This window comes from Molossus molossus, unplaced genomic scaffold (genome assembly GCF_014108415.1).
Source record: "Molossus molossus isolate mMolMol1 unplaced genomic scaffold, mMolMol1.p scaffold_m16_p_23, whole genome shotgun sequence".
NCBI lineage: Eukaryota > Metazoa > Chordata > Mammalia > Chiroptera > Molossidae > Molossus > Molossus molossus.
The window spans coordinates 6954699-6975829 of record NW_023425359.1 but is presented as its reverse complement, the minus strand read 5'-3'; the positions used below and the strand labels follow the sequence as shown (position 1 = coordinate 6975829).

General features: G+C 43.8%; 1 protein-coding gene across 6 annotated transcripts in view; it reads right to left on the bottom strand.

Annotated features, from left to right (window-relative positions):
• The window catches only part of TTC13 (tetratricopeptide repeat domain 13), an 83872-nt gene that overhangs the window by 47073 nt on the left and 15668 nt on the right, over positions 1–21131 (bottom strand). For all 6 annotated transcript variants that reach the window (XM_036277358.1, XM_036277362.1, XM_036277357.1 and 3 more), the window contains exons 2-4: positions 19245–19339; positions 15046–15121; positions 11195–11265 (exon numbers count right to left, since the gene is read on the bottom strand). In XM_036277358.1, coding sequence (XP_036133251.1) covers positions 11195–11265; positions 15046–15121; positions 19245–19339 — 242 coding nt within the window. The remainder of the gene's footprint in view (positions 1–11194; positions 11266–15045; positions 15122–19244; positions 19340–21131) is intronic.

Sequence of the window (21131 nt, the reverse complement as noted above, 5' to 3'; positions counted from 1 at the left end):
ATCAACTTCAATGATGAGTAAATAGAAAAAAATTAAAATGCCATGCCCTGAAAGAAAGAAAAAAAATCTGTAAACAAAATGAGGCCGATATATATCAAGTGGTAAACCGGTGCATCGCAGACTATACCTGGCCAGCAGACTGGCCACGCCCTGTATGGAAAATGGAAAACTTCAGGGAAACAGTTAGATTTCTAGCTTCTCTTGGAAAATTAAAAGATTCAACAAAGATAACCCATGGGACCAAAAAAAAAAAAGAAAGTAACTAGAGCTAAGTACTGGCTGCCTCTTTAGAGGAGGGGTGTGGATTCGTTAGTGTACCGCTGGCACACCACGGCCTCCGCGTCACATCAGTACACTTCGCTCACGGCAGGCACCTCCCTGCGACCCACGGGTTTGGATCTGTGATTTATAACTTATATGTAACTGGCATGAAAGGCTGTCCATGCTGTTTGCTGAATGGAGAAAACGTACAAGCTATACAGAGCTACAGAGAACCGGGAGTTACTTCTGGTAAGCGATGCTGATATACGACTGGTGGTCAGTATGGACACTGAGGACTGCTCTCCAAATAGCAACAGTAATTTCGGGGGGTGGGGGGAGTTCTAGGTATGTTCTCATTCTACTTAATGCACTACTGTATTCCTTTTAATTGTTTAAAATAAATGTGTATCCACTTACAAACAGAACAAATGTTAAGTACTACATATTATAGGAAATTGTATTATAAATAAAAATTGTTAAATAGAAAATATAGTATCAATTACAGAAAATTTAGAAAATAAAGGAAAGCACAGAAAAAGAAAGGTCCCCAGATCACCTGCCACCCACACTTTAAACACTTAAATATCCTCCCAGCGTAAAGAAAGGCGGGAGAGGGACCTCGGGAACAAGGTACCACAGAGGCCTGAAGGTCAGCCTGCTGTGTTTCCCACAGCAGTATCCCTGCCAGAGGGCAGAGCCCTCGAGAGCACTGTGCCAGGCTGGGGCCGGGCAGTGGCCCACCCAGCTTGTCCCCTGGGATCACATTCTCCACTGAGAGGAAAACCACTCAGATTTTTATCGTCTCAAAATGATACTATCCAAGAAGTTTTTCTCCTAAAACAGAAAATTTTTATACCAGATGATCATTAGGTAAATCAGAAAGAGGTGTATTTAAATATCGTTCTACTATGGGAGGGACTGTCATCCCCGTACAACCTGTGGCCACGGCCAGCCACTGTGGAAGTCACCCTCACCTCCCTGCTCAACACATCTCATGAAATCCTGGAAGTTTCACCTCCTTCCAACCTGTCCGCCACTGACTGCTCCCTGAAGCCCTCTCACCTAGGCTACAGCACCTGCCTGACCGTGTTCCTGCTTCTGCCCCTCCAGACCCACACTAAGAGTCTGGCCACGTCACTCCCTGGCTGACATTATTCGTGGGCTCCCAATACCTATAAGAGTTACATTTCTATTTTTACTCTAATCCACAGTAAGAAATACACTTTACATGGCAACTCAGTACACACACACCAGTACACACACACGTAAGTATATAACATACATACACACAAACAGAACAGAAACAAAAGTTCCGTTAAGTTATACACAGCCTTCCATACACAGTATGATCTGATATTTCCTAGTCTAATATGTTTCATTTTTTAAGAACTGTTAGTCTTGGCATGCCAATTAATTTCAGGCCCTGCTACAGGGTGGCAACTGGCAACTTGAAAAATAAAGAAGTAACATCTGAATGCCTTTGCAGATACTAGTCACTTTCCTGCCTTCCTGTTCAGCTCACCTCCTACTCCCTCCCTCACAACTCGAGCTCTAGAAGTCAGCCCTGAGGAATAGCCCCCAGACACATGTTCTCCCCAGCTCAGTGCATCTGCAAGCACTACCCCACCCGCCTGAAATGCCCCTGTGCCCATGAAAGTCCTCTGTCACTCAGCCTGAGCTCAAACACTCCCTCTCCTCTGACTCCTCCCAGCCTCCCCTTGAAAATAAATATGCTCCTTCTCCTTAGGTCCTACCATATGTCATGTGGACAGTAGTCATTCATTCAACCCGTATTTACTCAGGGCCTGCTCTTAGCCATGTCCAAGTCCTATGCTAGAAATGTCATGGTAAGCAGAGACTAACACATGAGGCAGGAAGTTGCCTTCTTGGAGTAGAGTCAAAGAATCCACTGTAGTTACATCTTCCATAAGTGCTAGAGAGTAAGTGATGCTTTTAGAAAACGCATCAAGACTCAGACAAGGTTAGGAAGGAGCCTCTACGGAGGAGACACCGGGCTGAGACTGGTAGGGGTGGGCAATCCCAGAGTGGCTGCTGGACCAGGCAGAGGGAGCCGGCTCAAAGGCCTCAAGGGAAACAGGGAACATGGCACCTGTTCCTAGATGAGGATGGAGAGGTAGGTAGGGACCGTATTATGGATTTTTATCCTGACAGCAGCAAAGTATGTGTGTTTAAAGTATGTCTGGTATGTGCATGTGTGGGTGTATGCATGGTGTGCGCATGTGCAGAGGGTATGCGAGAAGCCAGGAAATGACGGCCATATCAGTCACCTGGTAGATGACAGTGGCTTGGCCATGGTTTGAGCAGAGCTGGGAGAAGAGAGGGACACAGGAGATACTTAGGAAGTATACAGGTAGAGTTGGTGTGTGGAGCATGTGGACTCATGTAACCCAATGAAGGGGGCCATTCATTGAGTGGGCAACGCTGGAATATGACCAGGGGTTCTTTCTCAGCGCGGATGGGGTAGGTGGAAGCACCGGGGGTTCTTTCTCAGCGCGGATGGGGGTAGGTGGAAGGATCGGGGGTTCTTTCTCAGCGCGGATGGGGCAGGTGGAAGCACCGGGGGTTCTTTCTCAGCGCGGATGGGGTAGGTGGAAGCACCGGGGGTTCTTTCTCAGCACGGAGGGGGGTAGGTGGAAGGACCGGGGGTTCTTTCTCAGCGCGGATGGGGGTAGGTGGAAGCACCGGGGTTCTTTCTCAGCACGGAGGGGGGTAGGTGGAAGGTCCGGGGGTTCTTTCTCAGCGCGGATGGGGTAGGTGGAAGGTCCGGGGGTTCTTTCTCAGTGCGGAGGGGGTAGGTGGAAGCACCGGGGGTTCTTTCTCAGTGCGGAGGGGGTAGGTGGAAGCACCGGGGGTTCTTTCTCAGCGCGGATGGGGTAGGTGGAAGCACCGGGGGTTCTTTCTCAGCACGGAGGGGGGTAGGTGGAAGCACCGGGGGTTCTTTCTCAGCGCGGATGGGGTAGGTGGAAGGTCCGGGGGTTCTTTCTCAGCGCGGATGGGGTAGGTGGAAGGTCCGGGGGTTCTTTCTCAGCGCGGAGGGGGGTAGGTGGAAGGTCCGGGGGTTCTTTCTCAGCGCGGAGGGGGGTAGGTGGAAGCACCGGGGGTTCTTTCTCAGCGCGGAGGGGGTAGGTGGAAGGTCCGGGGGTTCTTTCTCAGCGTGGATGGGGTAGGTGGAAGCACCGGGGGTTCTTTCTCAGCGCGGAGGGAGTAAGTGGAAGCACCGGGGGTTCTTTCTCAGAGCGGAGGGAGTAAGTGGAAGGACCGGGGGTTCTTTCTCAGCGCGGATGGGGTAGGTGGAAGCACCGGGGGTTCTTTCTCAGCGCGGATGGGGTAGGTGGAAGCACCGGGGGTTCTTTCTCAGCGCGGATGGGGTAGGTGGAAGCACCGGGGGTTCTTTCTCAGCGCGGATGGGGTAGGTGGAAGCACCGGGGGTTCTTTCTCAGCACGGAGGGGGGTAGGTGGAAGCACCGGGGGTTCTTTCTCAGCACGGATGGGGTAGGTGGAAGCACCGGGGGTTCTTTCTCAGCACGGATGGGGTAGGTGGAAGCACCGGGGGTTCTTTCTCAGCACGGATGGGGTAGGTGGAAGCACCGGGGGTTCTTTCTCAGCACGGATGGGGTAGGTGGAAGCACCGGGGGTTCTTTCTCAGCACGGAGGGGGGTAGGTGGAAGCACCGGGGGTTCTTTCTCAGCGCGGAGGGGGTAGGTGGAAGCACCGGGGGTTCTTTCTCAGCGCGGAGGGGGTAGGTGGAAGCACCGGGGGTTCTTTCTCAGCACGGATGGGGTAGGTGGAAGCACCGGGGATTCTTTCTCAGCACGGAGGGGGGTAGGTGGAAGCACCGGGGGTTCTTTCTCAGCGCGGATGGGGTAGGTGAAGCACCGGGGTTCTTTCTCAGCGCGGATGGGGTAGGTGGAAGGACCGGGGGTTCTTCTCAGCGCGGATGGGGTAGGTGGAAGGACCGGGGGTTCTTTCTCAGCGCGGATGGGGTAGGTGGAAGCACCGGGGGTTCTTTCTCAGCGCGGATGGGGTAGGTGGAAGCACCGGGGGTTCTTTCTCAGCGCGGATGGGGTAGGTGGAAGCACCGGGGGTTCTTTCTCAGCGCGGAGGGGGTAGGTGGAAGCACCGGGGGTTCTTTCTCAGCGCGGAGGGGGTAGGTGGAAGCACCGGGGGTTCTTTCTCAGCACGGAGGGGGTAGGTGGAAGCACCGGGGGTTCTTTCTCAGCGCGGAGGGGGTAGGTGGAAGCACCGGGGGTTCTTTCTCAGCGCGGAGGGGGTAGGTGGAAGCACCGGGGGTTCTTTCTCAGCGCGGAGGGGGTAGGTGGAAGCACCGGGGATTCTTTCTCAGCACGGAGGGGGGTAGGTGGAAGCACCGGGGGTTCTTTCTCAGCGCGGAGGGGGTAGGTGGAAGCACCGGGGATTCTTTCTCAGCGCGGATGGGGGTAGGTGGAAGCACCGGGGGTTCTTTCTCAGCGCGGATGGGGTAGGTGGAAGCACCGGGGGTCCTTTCTCAGCGCGGATGGGGTAGGTGGAAGCACCGGGGATTCTTTCTCAGCGCGGATGGGGGTAGGTGGAAGCACCGGGGGTTCTTTCTCAGCGCGGATGGGGTAGGTGGAAGCACCGGGGGTCCTTTCTCAGCACGGATGGGGTAGGTGGAAGCACCGGGGGTTCTTTCTCAGCGCGGATGGGGGTAGGTGGAAGCACCGGGGATTCTTTCTCAGCGCGGATGGGGGTAGGTGGAAGCACCGGGGGTTCTTTCTCAGCGCGGATGGGGTAGGTGGAAGGACCGGGGGTTCTTTCTCAGCGCGGATGGGGGTAGGTGGAAGCACCGGGGGTTCTTTCTCAGCGCGGATGGGGTAGGTGGAAGGACCGGGGGTTCTTTCTCAGCGCGGATGGGGTAGGTGGAAGGACCGGGGGTTCTTTCTCAGCGCGGATGGGGTAGGTGGAAGGACCGGGGAAGAGCATGCAGTTGGCTTGGGACCTTTGAGTTGAAGATGCGTTTCAGATATCCAAGTGGATACAATTTCATTAAATTAATTTTCTCATTACATCATTTTCCATTTGCACATTTGTCACCACCCCACCCCTACTCTCTGGAGTACCATATCCTCAAAGGCATGCCTTTCCATGTTTCGGTTTGTGGCACCTGGCAAGTGATAAGTCTTAATACATGGCAGTTATTATTAGCAACAAACACTGGCCATACATGATGCAGCTAAGAAAATCTTAATGAATAGTAAAGGCTATCAGATGCAAGTCAGCCCTGCCTGTTCTTCTCATAGCTAGCTAGCAAGACTGGGGGGGAACTGATGGAAGGAAAAGGCCAGATCTGGGGTTCAGGAAGGCAAAGCTGGACGACAGATGGTGAATGGCTTCTGGCAGGCCACCAGCTTTCACGGTTGTTACATTTTTCTTGGCAATAAAAAATTATAAACCTTTAAAATGTAGCCATTCAGAAGTCTGCAACAGTTGAAATATGTCAACACTGACAACTTCCTGAGTTCCTCATCCTTATTTTGGCTGTTGGATTTTACATGGGGCCCCCACTGGCGTAGTGCTGTGGTGGCCCGGCATGGAGTCCTTCCCTGGTCCCTCCCCGAGATCACCCCCCCAGTCTGATCCTAATGACAGCAGTGACTCACATTCAGCACTGCCCATGACAGATAAAATAATAAAGTCGTATCAATCAAAAAAGTAATAAAATCTATTATTTAATTTAGGAACCCTTAATCCTAGACTGTAACTATGATAAAAACTACAATAATTATACATCCTTCTATGCTGTTAGAGAAAAATTCTAAAAAAGAAAAAATGAGTAAATTGAATGGCTCTATTCAATTTATATTCTGTCTAAAATCTTTTCCAACAGCACAGGAGAATGTATAATTACTGTAATTATCATAGTTATAGTCTAGTATTAGACTACAAAAATATTCTTAAAAAAAGAAAATACTAAAATGGCTCTATTCAATTTACACTTTCTTTTTAGAATTTTTTCCCAACAGCATAGAAGGATATATAATTATTGTGGTTCTTTATCACATTTATAGTCTAGTATTAAGGGTTCCTAAATTAAATAATAGCTTCTATTAGTTTTTTATTAATACAACTTTATTATTTAATCTATCATTGGCTTTGAGAGTTAACAATAAGTCAAAACTCTTTATGAAATATCATAATGAATTATGTTTTTCGAATAAAAACCAGTGTTTATTTCTTAAACCAAACTGGGCTCATAATATCAATTTTTCAAAGTATTTTTGAGTATAAAAGTCTAATAATATTTATATTTTATAGTTTTCAGAATTTTAAATATAAACTAACATTTCCATCCTCTAATATACTTACTTTATATAAGTGCAAAATCATGGTATAATAAGATAGTTACTTTATTGGAGTGATGTCTACTTAGATGTCTCGATTCTCAAAAATTAATTTTTTTAAATCCATAAAGATCTAACTAACTATTTTCATCATATTTCTTACATAGTGACTTTAAAATTTACAAATATTTATCTTTCCACCACAAGGCTGGCTTTTTAAATTAAAAGTCGAAAGTCACTGAATCAAAGACAAACAAATTTTTAAAAAGCCACTACACAGTAATGTAATGAGGATTAAGTTTTGGCTAAGTTGTCCTGGCTGGTGTGCTCAGTGGTTAGAGCATCAGCCCAGACACCAAAGGGTCTCAGGTTCAATTCCCAGTCAAGGGCAAGTATCTGTGTTGCAGGTTTGATCTCTGGCCCAGTCTGGGCACGTTCAAGAGGCAACCAATCAATGTGTCTCTCTCACATCGATGCTTCTCTCTCCCTCCTTCCTCCCACTCTCTCTAAAATTCAGTGGAAAAAATGTCCTCGGGTGATGATTAACAACAACAACAAAAGTTTGGGATAAATTGCAGACACACATATGTATTTACATAAATGATATTTATAAGATCACATCAGAGGAATGTTTTAAATTTTGCCTGCTAATGTAAAATAAGAAACAAAGTTCTTTTACGAGTTCAGGTCCACCAGAATCAGATCATAATCTGATGAGCTCAAGGTTACACAGTTAATAGCAAAGGCCACCTGCCTCACAAAATTGTCACAGCACTGAAGCCCCCAGCCCTGCATGGGGACCAGAGAAGCACAGGAATCAGGGCATGGTCCCACCTTTCAAGAACACCATCACTGATGCACTGACATGTGTGGAATAAATAAAAGGCACTGATGTAGAGATAACACATATTCCTAAGGGTTTAAAATCAGAGTTTTTTGGGAAGACCGGCAAATCTATTAAGCCTTGAGATTGTGCTCAGTTATAAACCCTGATACTTGAGAAACATTTTTTTCCTTTATAGGTGTACCAAAGAAACCACATTTGGATAAATATCCAAATGAACACTTTGAAACAACAAAGATTATGAAAATATCTCATAAGTTTGTTCCCTAGTGGTACAGCTAAGATAACAGGAAGATACAAAAGTTTAACATCAGAAGGTCATTCTGGAATGGAAGTAGTTCTCATGCATAGATCCAAATTTCACATTAAATGACCTATAAAAATGGTGCCTGTAATAAAATCCAAGCCCCCTGTGGCCTCATTTGTTCTCAGCTTTCTATTAATGGAATCAGATTCCATATTCTGATGCTTCATAAAGTTTTATCAAGAGTCCATGAACTCAATCAACCCACAAAGTTTGTGTGAAAACAGTTATCTCTGCAGATTTGTTAAAGAAGTTTTATTGCCTTAAAAACCAGAGTATTTGCAAATGTGGAAGGTCCTCCGAGGAACAGGTGGACATCCATAGCATGCGGTGACAATTGTCCAGGGATACTTAGTGTGGTCCTAACACAGGGAGTGAAAGGCATCCGTGCACACTGGGAGAAACGTTTCGCCACTGTTCTGAGTATTGAATACAAAAGGGTATTGTTGGGATAAAAATCAGTTTCATTACTGCAAGAAATAGTACCACTGCATTTGCCAATGAAAGAAAAGGAAGACCAGTTAGATTTAAAGAATGATCATATGTTAAAAATACTAAAGAGACTAATTTATGCAAACTCTGATTTACAGTGAAAAAAGGAATTTTGTCAATTGGAAATGAAGAAATAATCATTCTTTGCACACTTGCTATCACTTACTTGTACAGTTTCTTCATGGACCGGCTATCAAGAATGTGAAGAAATCAACAAAACCTCTTATTTGTAAACATAAAGCCTAATATGAAAAAGTTTTGTCCAGAAAAGCAGAAACGAGTTTCTTATTAAAACAGTAAAAAGAATTTTAGCATTTAATATCAAATCCTTGTGTTTTGTGTTTGTCACAGTCATATAATACAAAGACAATGTGACAAATATCCCCAAGCTCTAGCTGAAATTTAAATGTGCTCCTGTTTACACCAGTGTGTGGTGCAAATACGATTTCCACACATGTCATGAAGTGGAAAAGCTGGGAGGCGCCAAAACAAAGGGTAAGAAGACGGAAACCATCAAGCAAAACATCAGCAGGAGAGCCCAAGTCACTCTCACTCCGCATAAAAATGTAAAGAATGGCCACCCAGTTCTTTCTCCTGTACGCAGTAGCGTCCGGACTGTTTGCTCCTCCCTCAGGCCCCACTCCTGCCCCATCTATTGCCTGAACCACCAGAAAAACCAGTCCAACCTTTTAATCCACGTATTCACGAAGGAAAACTTCCCAATTGAAAGCAACCCATTGTACCATAGACTGATGAGAATGCTCTATTAAATTTCAATATGTTAATATATTTTCTCAGCATAGAGATTTACTTTCTAAAACATAAATGGAAGAGAAATATTTTTTACAACAATAAATGCACAATACAAAGGTATGTTGTAGAGCCATTAAAATCATATGATTGTAGAGAAATACTGAAAAACATTTACTTATAAAACTAAATGAAAACGTAATACAAAATAGTACCTATGGTCAGATTATAAAATATAAATGCATACTTTGAAAGGGACATAAATAAAAATGGTGGAATGGCAAAACTGGAAATTTTTTATTATTTAAAGTTTTTGTTTTTTTTTAACATTGCTATATTGCTTTAAACTACAATAGTAATATTTTCAAAAAGTTCAATGAATTCTTAATGGATTTTCAAGCTTGTACTGTTTTCTGTTGTTGGTCACCATAAGTTAATTGACATTTGCTCCTATAAATGTATCAAAACCTCCCTTTCATCCCCAGCCAGTGTTGTTCAATGGTTAGAGCATCAGCCGGTGCACCAAAGGGTCACAGGTTCAATCCCCAGTCAAGGGCCCATACCTGGGTTGCAGGCTCGATCCCCAACCCCCACCGGAGCACATGAGGGAGGTAACCAACTGATGTGTCTCTCTCACATTGATGTTTCTCTCTCTTGCTTTCTGTCTCTTCCCTCTCTCTCCCTCTCTTCTTCCCTTCCACTCTCTCTAAAAATCAATGGAAAAAATATATATCCTCAAGTGAGGATTAATAACAACAACAAAAAAACTCCCTTTCAAACCAGGGTCAGATGTTAACTATGTAAAAGTACTTGCTTACCTTTTTTGATATTGCAATGTTAAACACAAAGCTGATTTATAAAACTATTTGTACTCTATCCTTTGTACTTTAAACTCCACTGAAGAATATTACTCCATATGACTACCCAAACACACAGCTTCTTGGAGACTTTAAAGTAATAACTAAAAAATATCTCATCTATTTTTTAAGAGCAAAGATAGAATTATCAACGTAACTAAACCTATGTTTTAAAAAGAGAAGGCAAAAGCACAGCAAAGTTTTCAAAATTAATATCTTGAAATTAAGTCTACTTGCTGAATTGGAAACTACCTGTTGGCTTGTGCTGGGTCAGCACAGATAAATATGCCGGAACGCTGCTCTGAGTAGCTAAAATTTACAGAGCACTTACTATGTGCCAGACACCGGATCCTAAGTACTTTATAGGATATTTCATTTAAACCCATCAAGAATATTTTGGAGGTAGTTATTATTATCCCCATAATCCAGGAAGTTAAATAACTTGCTTGTAAGCAGCTGAGAGGATTAGAACCTGGGTATCTCTAAGTCTAACTCCATGTTTTCTTCAATGTTCTCTACTGGACAGACACGTCAACAATTGACAATGGTCAAGTAGCTACACAGTACAGTTAAAAACGATACATAGCAACAATCGATAATGGTCAAGTAGCTACAAAAATACAGTTAAATAATGATGGGACATATGAGGCCAACAATGTTAGGTTCCATAAGGGCCCCCTTTGCAACTCTTATACATGTAGATTTATGAATTTTACTTTAACCAGATTTTTAAAATTTAAATTATCTTTATTGTTGAGCATATTATAGATGTCCCTCTTTTATCCCCCCACCACCCTCCTCCCACCCCCAACCCAGGCCTTCACTGCACTATTGTCTGTGTCCATTGGTTATAACCTTAATCAGATTTTAATGCAACTACCAATCACCAAAGGCTCAATAATTCCACAGAAGAGGATCATAATTATACTTTAAAGTGAGAAACAAATCCATGAGTGAAACTTAGGTTAACCTAGGACAGCAACCCCTGCGTAAAAAGTAAACATCTGGAATTCTAAGAATCGCCCATGTCCACAACTCATGGGATATATCAGGGGAGAGAGGAAAGTAACCTGAACTGATGATTGCCTTTGTAAGCCTGCATTTGAATCCCACCCTGCCACCTGATGGCGAGGAGCCTCGTTTTCCCCATTTGAAGTAACACTGCATAGACTGAATGAGAGCGTGGGACAAGGCTTGCATCAAGAAGCACTCACAGTCAGGGCTGAGATCCTGCACCGTCTTATACAACCTTAAAATAGATGGTTTATTGCAGCACTAAACTATGCAGAAGTTCATATTTTTATCATGACTATAAACTTGAAAATACATAATTAAGAAGAAAAATTACCTGAAGCATTGTTGAGAAATGTCTTATTGCTTCATCATAGAGACCACTGCCAATCAACACATAAGCAATAGCTATGAAACAAAATACAGAAAATATTAACGGACAGAATAAAGATCTCAGACTAGACTCAGTAACTAAATTCTTTACGGAATCTGAAAAGGCAGCTCCAAGGACTACAAGCAGTTAAAGAAAACCTAGAAGTTAATAAGATGTAATTGAATTCCTCTACCACTCAGCACTTGCTAATCAGTCTTCTAGTTTTATCTAGATTTAAATTATTAAAGCCATCTATAAAACATCTGCCTACAAGAAGTAATTATCTTTTTCTTAGTCCATCACTCACTTTCAATACCAAATAACCTTTATGATGTTGCCTATCTATATATCAAAAGAGCTAGTAATAACCCTGAATAATATCCATATAACATGTGATGTGATTTTACGGGGAAAGTTATGAGAAATACCAAATAGCATCACAAATCTTGGTTCCTGGGGGTGCTAAGTTTACTACCAAGTACCTAATGAGAACAAAAACAGAGGCTCAAATTGATATATATTAATATAATTATAAATAATTCATACCACTGCAATGAAATGGTAGTCTTTTTTCTACATCTCCTATTCAAAATATAGTCAAAACACTACTCAAAATATACAATAATGATGACTAAATGTTTTAATTAAATTGTTTAGGTAAGTTTTAATATTATAGATTACATTTCCACCTATACTATTTGGCCTAACTCCATACATCCCCAAATATACCTGAAAAAATATTCCTCATTCAGTATAATACTATATTGATCACATTTCTTTGCAAAAACAGCTGTATTGTCACTCTCTAATTCTAAGATCTTATAGGTGTTCCAGAAGATGGGCAACTAAAACGTTTACTGCCATTAGAGCTTAAAATTCCTGACAGTTAAAAAAAAGTAGCAAGCCCTGGCCAGTTTGGCTAAGCAGTTAGAGCACTGACCCGTAGATCAGAGAGACCCGGGTTCAGTTCCCGCTAAGGGCATGCACCTTGGTTGCAGTTTGTCCCCGGCCCAGGTTGGGGCTGTGTGGGTGGCAGCCAGTCGATGTGTCTCTCTCACATCAATGTTTCTCTCTCTCTTCCTCCCTCTCTTCCTTCTGCTCTATCTGAAGATGAATGCAAAAATGTCCTCAGGTGAGCATAAAAAAAAAAGGTAGCAAAAAACTTCAATGCAGTAGAAACATTAAATGCAGAAAGATTTAGATTATCTTTAGAACCAATCTGAGAAAAGTAAAGTTCCAAAACATTGAGCATCATAATAATACAAGAGCTTTTTTTTTAATTAAAAAAAATTTTTTTTCCTTTATTGATTTTAGAGAGAGAGGAAGTGAGAGGGAGAGAGAGATAGAAACATCGATGAGAGAGAACATCAACTGGCCGCCTCCTGCATGCCCCCCACTGGGGATCGGGCCCACAACCTGGTCATGTACCCTGACCGGGAATCAAACTGGTGACCTCTTGGTACATGGGTCGATGCTCAACCACTGAGCCACACTGGCTGGACAATATAGAAGAGCTTTTGAGGGCATTCTTCAAAATAAAAAAAAAAGGGACTGTTTTTATCCTAATTTATTTGAAGAGATATATTAAGGTGAAACTCATATTCAGAATAATAATGCATACTATTCAGATAGTTTTATCAGATAACAAGATAACCAAAGACTTCTTTGGTGGGGGCCAGTCATATCCGTAGTAAAAGCAATAAACAGAGTAACAGCTACATGTATTGCACTCAATACATGTCACAGCCCTAAGCACTTAACTCATTTACTCCTTAATTGCAATGATGCAGGTACAATTATCATCCCCATTTGCAGAGTGAGACAGAGGAACCAGGCTACCAGGCTCTAGGACCCACCCTCCAAACCAACACCCTCCCCTGAAATACATCAAGGATGTACCAAAACTTCTGTGAACTTGTCTGGACTGCAAAAACAGTTTGAATTCCTTGATGATTATGTGAACAGAGACTGAAACATAAACTTGTACTGTTTTGAAGGTAGGAAGATGATGATATATTGGAAAGCCAAGATCTGGCTCTGTCACTTACTGGCCCTGTGATAAGGGTGACCTCAGTGACTCTTCTCATTTCTCTCTGGGTCTTGCTTAATAAGACTGTAGAAAATTTTCTTAGTTGCCCTGGCCGGTTTGGCGCAGCGGTTAGTGTTGACCCTCAGACTGAAGGGTCATGGTTTCAACTCCTGGTCAAGGGCAGGTACCTGGGTTGCAGGTTTGATCCCCAGCCCGGGTCGGGGTCATGTGGGAGGGAGGCAACCAATCGATGTGTCTCTCTGACATTGATATTTCTCTCTCTCTCTCCCTCCCTCTCTTCTGCTCTACCTAAAAATCAATGGAAAAATATCCTCAGATGAGAATAAAAAAGAAAATTTTCTCAGGCGCCTTTCAGATCTAAATTTTTAGAATGTCCTAGCTATTTTCTCAAAATCAGTAAACATCTGTTGGGTGAACAATAAGTGAGCCATAGAAATGAAAACCGTTTTAGGAATAGATGTACTTCACACCAGGGTTAAACTGGCCACATCTAGGTGTGAATTCCACATGAATCAACCAAATTCAGCTCTCAAGTCTTTCCATCTAAAAGTAAACATTTTTTGACAAAAGTCCAAAAGTATCCGTTAAAAAAATAATCCAAATCTTACACATATGTAAGTAAATATTAAGATTTAAAATTTTTTATGGAGTCCAAAGACATAAGGAAAACAGTGGGATACCTGGAATTCTCACAGAAATTGTGACTAACCAGTAACTCCATGTGTCCTGGCAATGAGTATGTTGACTGAAGTCATGTTTCCAAGGGAAAAAACACTGCGGCACAACAGATCCTAGGCCAGCTCTCGGCCTGTACTGTCCCAGGGTCTACCAGGATTGTTCTCAGAGCACACAGAAGGCCATTATTTATTACTGAATAAATGAATATGAGGCTGAACAGAACCCAAGGATTTCAGAAAAAACAAATCTGATGTCCTAGGGGTAATTCATTATCAAAGCCTGCTCAAAGAATATCACCAAAAAAGTGATTCATACTTTCAAAGTAGTCAACTCTACATGACCTGCACTAACAGAGAGAAGGAGCCCATACCAGAGGTGCTTAGTCTGAACAGAAAATGCACATGGCCACAGAAAGCAGAAGACGATTGCGTAAATTACACAGAAAACCCTTCTGTGGGTGCCCAGGGCGTGAACATGCTCACGTGAAGTCTCCCAGCTGCACCGTCCAGCCCTGTACCCGACTGTTTCCACTCCCCCAAGTGTGAGCTGACGGGGCAATGCGGAGACACACCCAAAAGCATGTCAGACACGGGAGAACCCCGCCTGTTTTAAAACATTCCATGAACAAGCCAAATCTCACAACCCACTTGCTGATCTGAAAAAGCTCAACTCTGCACACCCACGTTCTGACACCCAGCAATGGTGACCATCCTCATGAGTGAAAGCGACCTGAATCTCCCTAGTCCACTACACAGAAGACGGATGTCCCTTCTGCTTTCACTTCTGCATTGTTCATACTTGGTGACAGCATACGACCTTTTAATGAATAACAGCTCCTAAGAACTTATTAGCATGATTACTAATTTCCACAGAAACACGGGGCTGGAACAGTCCTTCCCAGTCATTCCACCCAAACCTTTTGTTTTATGACATGAAGCACAGAGCTGCACAGGGTCAGACCACTCACACCAGCAGAGCCAGTCTCCGTCGGCCTCTGCGCTCTGCCTCACCCTCCTGCCTGCCTGCTCTGTAGCTAATCACAAATTCGAGGCAAACACCACAGAAACATCCCCCACTCGGGTCTCACCTAGCTCCTCATTTGTGCTGTCATTATCAGTAGCAAATGGGAATCTCTTCTGTTCTGCAACAGACTTGGCCTGGCTCTGAAATAAAAAAAGACAAACATGCACTTTAGCTTATCACAGGTGAAGAGAAAACACAATAAAACCCTATCTTCTCAAAAAGTAAAGCTACATTGAATTTGTATGGAAGCAGTAAAATTTCACTTTAAATCGTATCAACTGCTTCCTTCAAGATCACTGTCTGTGTGTAACTTATTTGCTTCCTCCCTCCCTCACTGGTGGTTCCATTTCTAGGAACCAGAACTTTCTCCCCTCCACAGGGCTTCATCTTACTGGCTGCTTCAAAGCTCCCTCCACATCTTCACAGACTACTTAATGACCTCAATTGTGTGGCAAAAATCACATTCTGGTGATCAGCTCTTCAATGTGCCTTGATAACAGAATATGGCTTTTAAAACTCTAAACGCATTTTAGAAATAAGAGCTACAAGTTGTACAGAGATGACTCCACAGAAAGACCAACAAAGCCTGACCAAGAAACAAGACATCTATTGAATAACTGCACAGCAAGTGATGAACATAGCCCTCCCTAACACAGTCGATTCTGCGCACAGACGCCATGGACACACACATTTGGCAGAAGAGCTAAAACAGAAGCAGGACTAGGGAAAAACAAATTTAGACAAGTGAGCTTAGGTACTGGAATGACTTTACAGGCAGGATTTGTCCACGTACAAAATAAGGGTGCTGCCAAGTTTGGGAAACAAATCGTGTCTGATAAACAGCTGCTATTTCCTCAGAAGATTGGCTGCTGATGCTAAGCTGTGATATGCTAAGCCTATAGGGTTCACATTAGCATGACAACTTCATACCAGATTCACCTAGACATGATTAAAACTTGTACACACAGACAGACAGGAAAAGCTAAGACAATCTGTTGCTTTTGAGAAAACTCTAGGATTGAAACCCAGTGACATCCCAATCATTTGAATTCTTTTTTTAAACCCATATTCCATATATGACAGCCAAATAATTTCACATGGGATACTCTTCTGACTAATGTACACACTATTTAGCCAATGACTGGGATTCATGAGCCATGATGAACCGTGCTCCCGGCTTCACTGACTCAAATAACAGAGTAACAAGGTATGTCCACTTGCCTAGACACTCAAAATCCAGGTGGCTGTCCAGACACAGCGGTATTTGGTTTGCCTATAGCACAGATCAAGAGCCCGGCCAGTGTGGCTCAGTGGACTGAGCGACATCCCACAGACTGAGGGGTCCCGGTTTGACTCCTGGTCAAGGCACATGCCCAGGGTTTCAGGCAGATCCCCAGTAGGGGGCGTGCAGGAGGCAGCCAATCCATGTTTCTCTCTCTCCCTCTCTATCTTTAAAAAAATCTGTAAAAAATATTTAAAACAGATCAAGAATATGCTACCTCTGGTTAAAACACATAAAAAGACACAGGTCAGAGAGAACTGCAGCTCAGGAGCCAGTTCTCTTTGATTCAGGACTCTGGAAGGAATGAAAATCTGAGAATTCTACCAAAGGGAATGTTTTACACTGTTTCCTCCAGTAAAACCTTGATGACAGCCCTGGCCGGTTTGGCTCAGCGGTTAGAGCGTCGGCCTGCGGTCCGGAGAGACCCGGGTTCGGTTCCCGCTAAGGGCACGTACTTCGGTTGCAGTTTGTCCCCGGCCCTGGTTGGTCGTGCGGGTGGCAGCCACTCGATGTGTCCCTTCACGTCGATGTTTCTCACTCTCTCTCCCTTCCTCTCTCTCCCTCCCACTCTATCTGTACAAAAAATGGAAAAATGTCCTCGGGTGAGGATAAAAAAAAAAAACCTTGATGACAAGACAGAAGCTCAGCCAGCTCTCTCCTGGTTTGCTCTTTAGCTGGGTGCTTCTGCACCTGGGATCCAGGTAAGGCTTCTCTGGGACGCAGCACATGTAACAGCACGCGACAGCAGCACAGCACCGTGCCTGCGTCCATGTGTGACCAGACACCATCCCTCCTCTTTGTCAGATGACTAAGAACAAGCACACAGATGCAAAAGATTGTTCTGCTTAATAAATTGCTTAGAGCCAAGAAAAGAAGGCTATAAATAATTCTTTTAATACTTAAAAAGTCTTACTAATTTCATCCAGCATTTCATGAGAGTCTACCGTTAGTCAAGGCTTTGCAAAAACGTGGGAGAGAAAAGACATGAATCCCATTAAGAGAAGAAGTCACTTAGCAAGCAACATCAAGACTAAAGACCATTTCTGATTTAAAACTGTTTGTATTACCTTAGAAATAAAATCTGTAACAGAGTCGGCAGGGGAAATATAGTAGGGACAAAGTCATTTCTTAATCAAAAAGAACCTTTTTGCCCTGGCCAGTTTGGCTCAGCGGTTAGAGCGTCGGCCCTTGGACCAAAGAGTCAAGGGTTCAGTTCCGGTCAAGGGCACATACCTTGGTTGTGTTTTGGTCCCCAGTCCTGGTCAGGGTTGTGTGGGAGGCAGCCAATTAATATGTTTCTCTCACACTGATGTTTCTTTCTTTCTCTCTCTCTCTCCCTCCCACTCTATCTGAAAATAAATGGAAAAATATCCTCAGGTGAGGATTTAAAAAAAAAAGAACCTTTCCAACACTGTATCTACAGATGGCTTCTGTGGACAGAGGTGAGGAGCTACGATCAGGACCCACATCACTAGGAGACCAACCCCAACCCATCCTTCAGGTCCCAGCTCACATTTCATTCCTGAGAGCTGTCTTGCCTGATCCCCCTAAGCTAAGGACAATTATGCTGACCCTCTGCTTTTCCTTCATGTGATTTCCACAACGGTACTTCTGTGTTTATTTAGAGAATTATGTGGTTACGACTGTAGAAGACGAAAGCACAAGGACCACAGTTACCTGGCTCCCTGCTGTATTCCCAGCAGCCACACGATAGGTGCAAAGTAAGTATCCAGGGAATGAATGAGGAAATGACTCGTCTAACTCCCACATGTTTAACCCAGGGAGAATGAAAGGGCTTTCTCGCACAGATTACTAGCTAGTGCCATCTTCAACTGGAAATGCAACTAGTAGAAAATAATCAGTAATCCAAGGTGGGGATCATCCAATGTCTACTAATTGTTTGCCGTGATGACCTACTCACTACTTTATAAGGTAGCCCAGTCTGGTCTCGGACACGTCTAATTCGAAAGTTTCCCCGTATATCACTTTGACTGCTCCACAATGAGTCAGGCAAAGTGAGCCGATCCTTCTCTGGTTTGCGGCTCCTACCTACTCTCAGTAGTTCTTACAGGAAAAGGCAAAGCTTTACTTGGAAAAGAAAGAGTATCCTAAAGTGGAACTTTAAACAAAAGAAGAAAACATTATCGACATGGATGTTGAAGGGAAAGGCCTAGAGAAGAATGTTAACCTTGGGACTGGAAGAGTAACTCAGCTGCAGAGAATTAAGGGTGAACAGCAAGCGGAGCCGCCTCCTTGAGGCAGTGAGGTGGGAGGAACACACATGCTGACGGCACAGATGCACGCAGACGGTGCCGGTGCCGGTGCCGGTGCCGGGCACTCGTCCCTCATGGAGAGGTCTCCCGCACGGTTTAGCTGGTACTGATAAAAAATATAGACATACAAGATACCCACACAGCCAAAGGCTGGAAAAATAAGATTATACTATACTTTCAAGTCCATACGGCTTCTAGAAATAAGGCCCACGATCCCCTTTTATACCTTAGACCTCAACAGTGCAATGTCCTAGGTCCAGAGTGATCAGTCATCCAATTCTTTTTTTTATTTTTTTTTATCCTCACCCGAGGACATTTTTCCATTTTTTGTTCAGATAGAGAGGGAGGGAGAGAGAGGAAGAGAGAGAGAGAGAGAAACATCGACGTGAAGGGACACATCGAGTGGCTGCCACCCGCACGACCAACCAGGGCCGGGGACAAACTGCAACCGAGGTACGTGCCCTTAGCGGGAACCGAACCCGGGTCTCTCTGTACCGCAGGCCGACGCTCCAACCGCTGAGCCAAACCGGCCAGGGCAGTCATCCAATTCTTAAGTCATAATAATTCAATGGACCAAATACCAGAAGAACAGTCTTTATCTGATGCACATAGAACTACTGGGCACAACTCCCAGTTGACAAACAGAGGTGCCCCCCGCCTCTTGAGAGCAGCGTCACGAGCACAGCGGCCCGGACAGAAGATGCGTACCAGGATCTTGTCAGTGTTGAGGGAAAGCAGGGAGTCGCAGGGCAGCGGTCCTCGGGGCTCGCAGTCTGAGTCATGGAAGTTCAGGAAGGAGGACTCTGAAAAGCAAACATCCCTTTTTATTCTCCTCCTTACAGTTATGGCTCTTAGGTGCGAAACTACGAATCGGAATGCTGAGAATCCTCAAAACCAAAGTAAGGACAAGTGTGTATTCCACCTTTACAACTGTGTTAACATTTTACAGTTTCCAAGTATGGGGCACACCCGTTCGTGATTGTCCTCACAGCCACTCTGGAAATGATCAAAGCCAGTTAGACTTCCCAGATGCCCAAATGAGGTTTAGACAGGTTAGAACTAATCTAAGGGCAACAGGGAAAAAACAGTAAAAACGGTATTGGTCCAACGCTAGTCTCAGGCACACGTGGAATCGGTATAGTTGTTAAGACCCTTTCGTTACCCTCTCCTATCTGCAGCATTTCTCATAGGTTTAAAAGAAAATCACAAAAAAGAGAACAAAGTCAGGCCAGGGGAACCTAACATTAAAAGATATGCACTAAGGGTCTAGTATCACAATATACAAATAACTCCTAAAATTCAATAAGCAAAAGACAACCCAATTAAAAAACAGTCAAAGAACTTGAAGGGGCAATTTCCCAAAGTAAAAATGCCATGTAAAGATGGCCACTGCATTCATGAAAAGATGCTCTACATCATTACTAATCAGGAAATGCAAATGCAACCACAATGAGGGACCACTTCACACCCACTAGAATGGCTATAATTATTTTTGAAAGGAAAATCTCAAGGGTTGGCAAGGATTAGAGAAATTAGAACCCATGTGCATCGCTGATGGGGATGGAAAATGGTGTGGCCACTGTGGAAAAGTTTGGTCGTTTCCCAGAAAGTTAAACACAGTAAGTAAATGATCCCACTATTCTACTCCTAGGTATTTACCCAAAAGAACTGAAAACAGGAACTCGGACAAGAACGTGTGCCTGCATGTTACCAGCAGCACTATTCATAATAGCCAAAAAGAGGAAACAGCCCAAATGTCCTTCAACAAACTGTAGTATATACACACTATGGCTTATTCGGCCTTAAGAAAAAAAAAAAAAAAAAGAATGAAGTGCTGATACATATTACAACATAGAAGAACTTCCAAACAAAAACTAAGTGAAAGAAATTGGACACAAAAGATCACACATTGTATGATTTCCATTAATACGAAATGTCCAGAACAGGTAAATCCAGAGACAGAATGCGCTTGGTGGTTGAAGAGGAAACAGGGAGAAACTGCTTAACAGAGAAGGGGGCTTATTTTGGAGTGATGAGAATGTTTTGGGGTGACTGGATAACACTGTGAATGTACTAAATGTCACTAAATTGCTCACTTAAAAATTGTTGATTTTGCCCTGGTCGGTTTTGTTCAGCAGTTAGAGCGGCGCCCATGGACCAAGAGGGGGCGGGTTCAATTCCGGACAAGGGCACGTACCTGTTTCAGTTCAGTCCCCGCCCCTAGCTGGGGTTGTGCAGGAGGCAACCCATGGATGTGTCTCTCTCACATCAATGTTTCTCTCTCTCTCTCTCTTTCCCTCCCTCCCACTCTATCTGAAAATCAATGAAAAAATATCCTTGGGTGAGGATTAAAAAATGATAGTAAAAATAAAATAAAATTGTAGATTAATGAGGGGAGAAATTCTTGACTTCTTTACAAAATTTAATTTATTCATTCAAGCCTTTTATTAACCCATGTGAAATTTTATAATTTTTATATAAAATTTATACATTCAAGTTTGTTGTGATTTTTTTTTTTTTTAATTTGGTTGATAACTGCTCTGGCCGGTTTGGCTCAGCAGTTAGAACGTCAGCCCGTGGACCAGAGTCACGGGT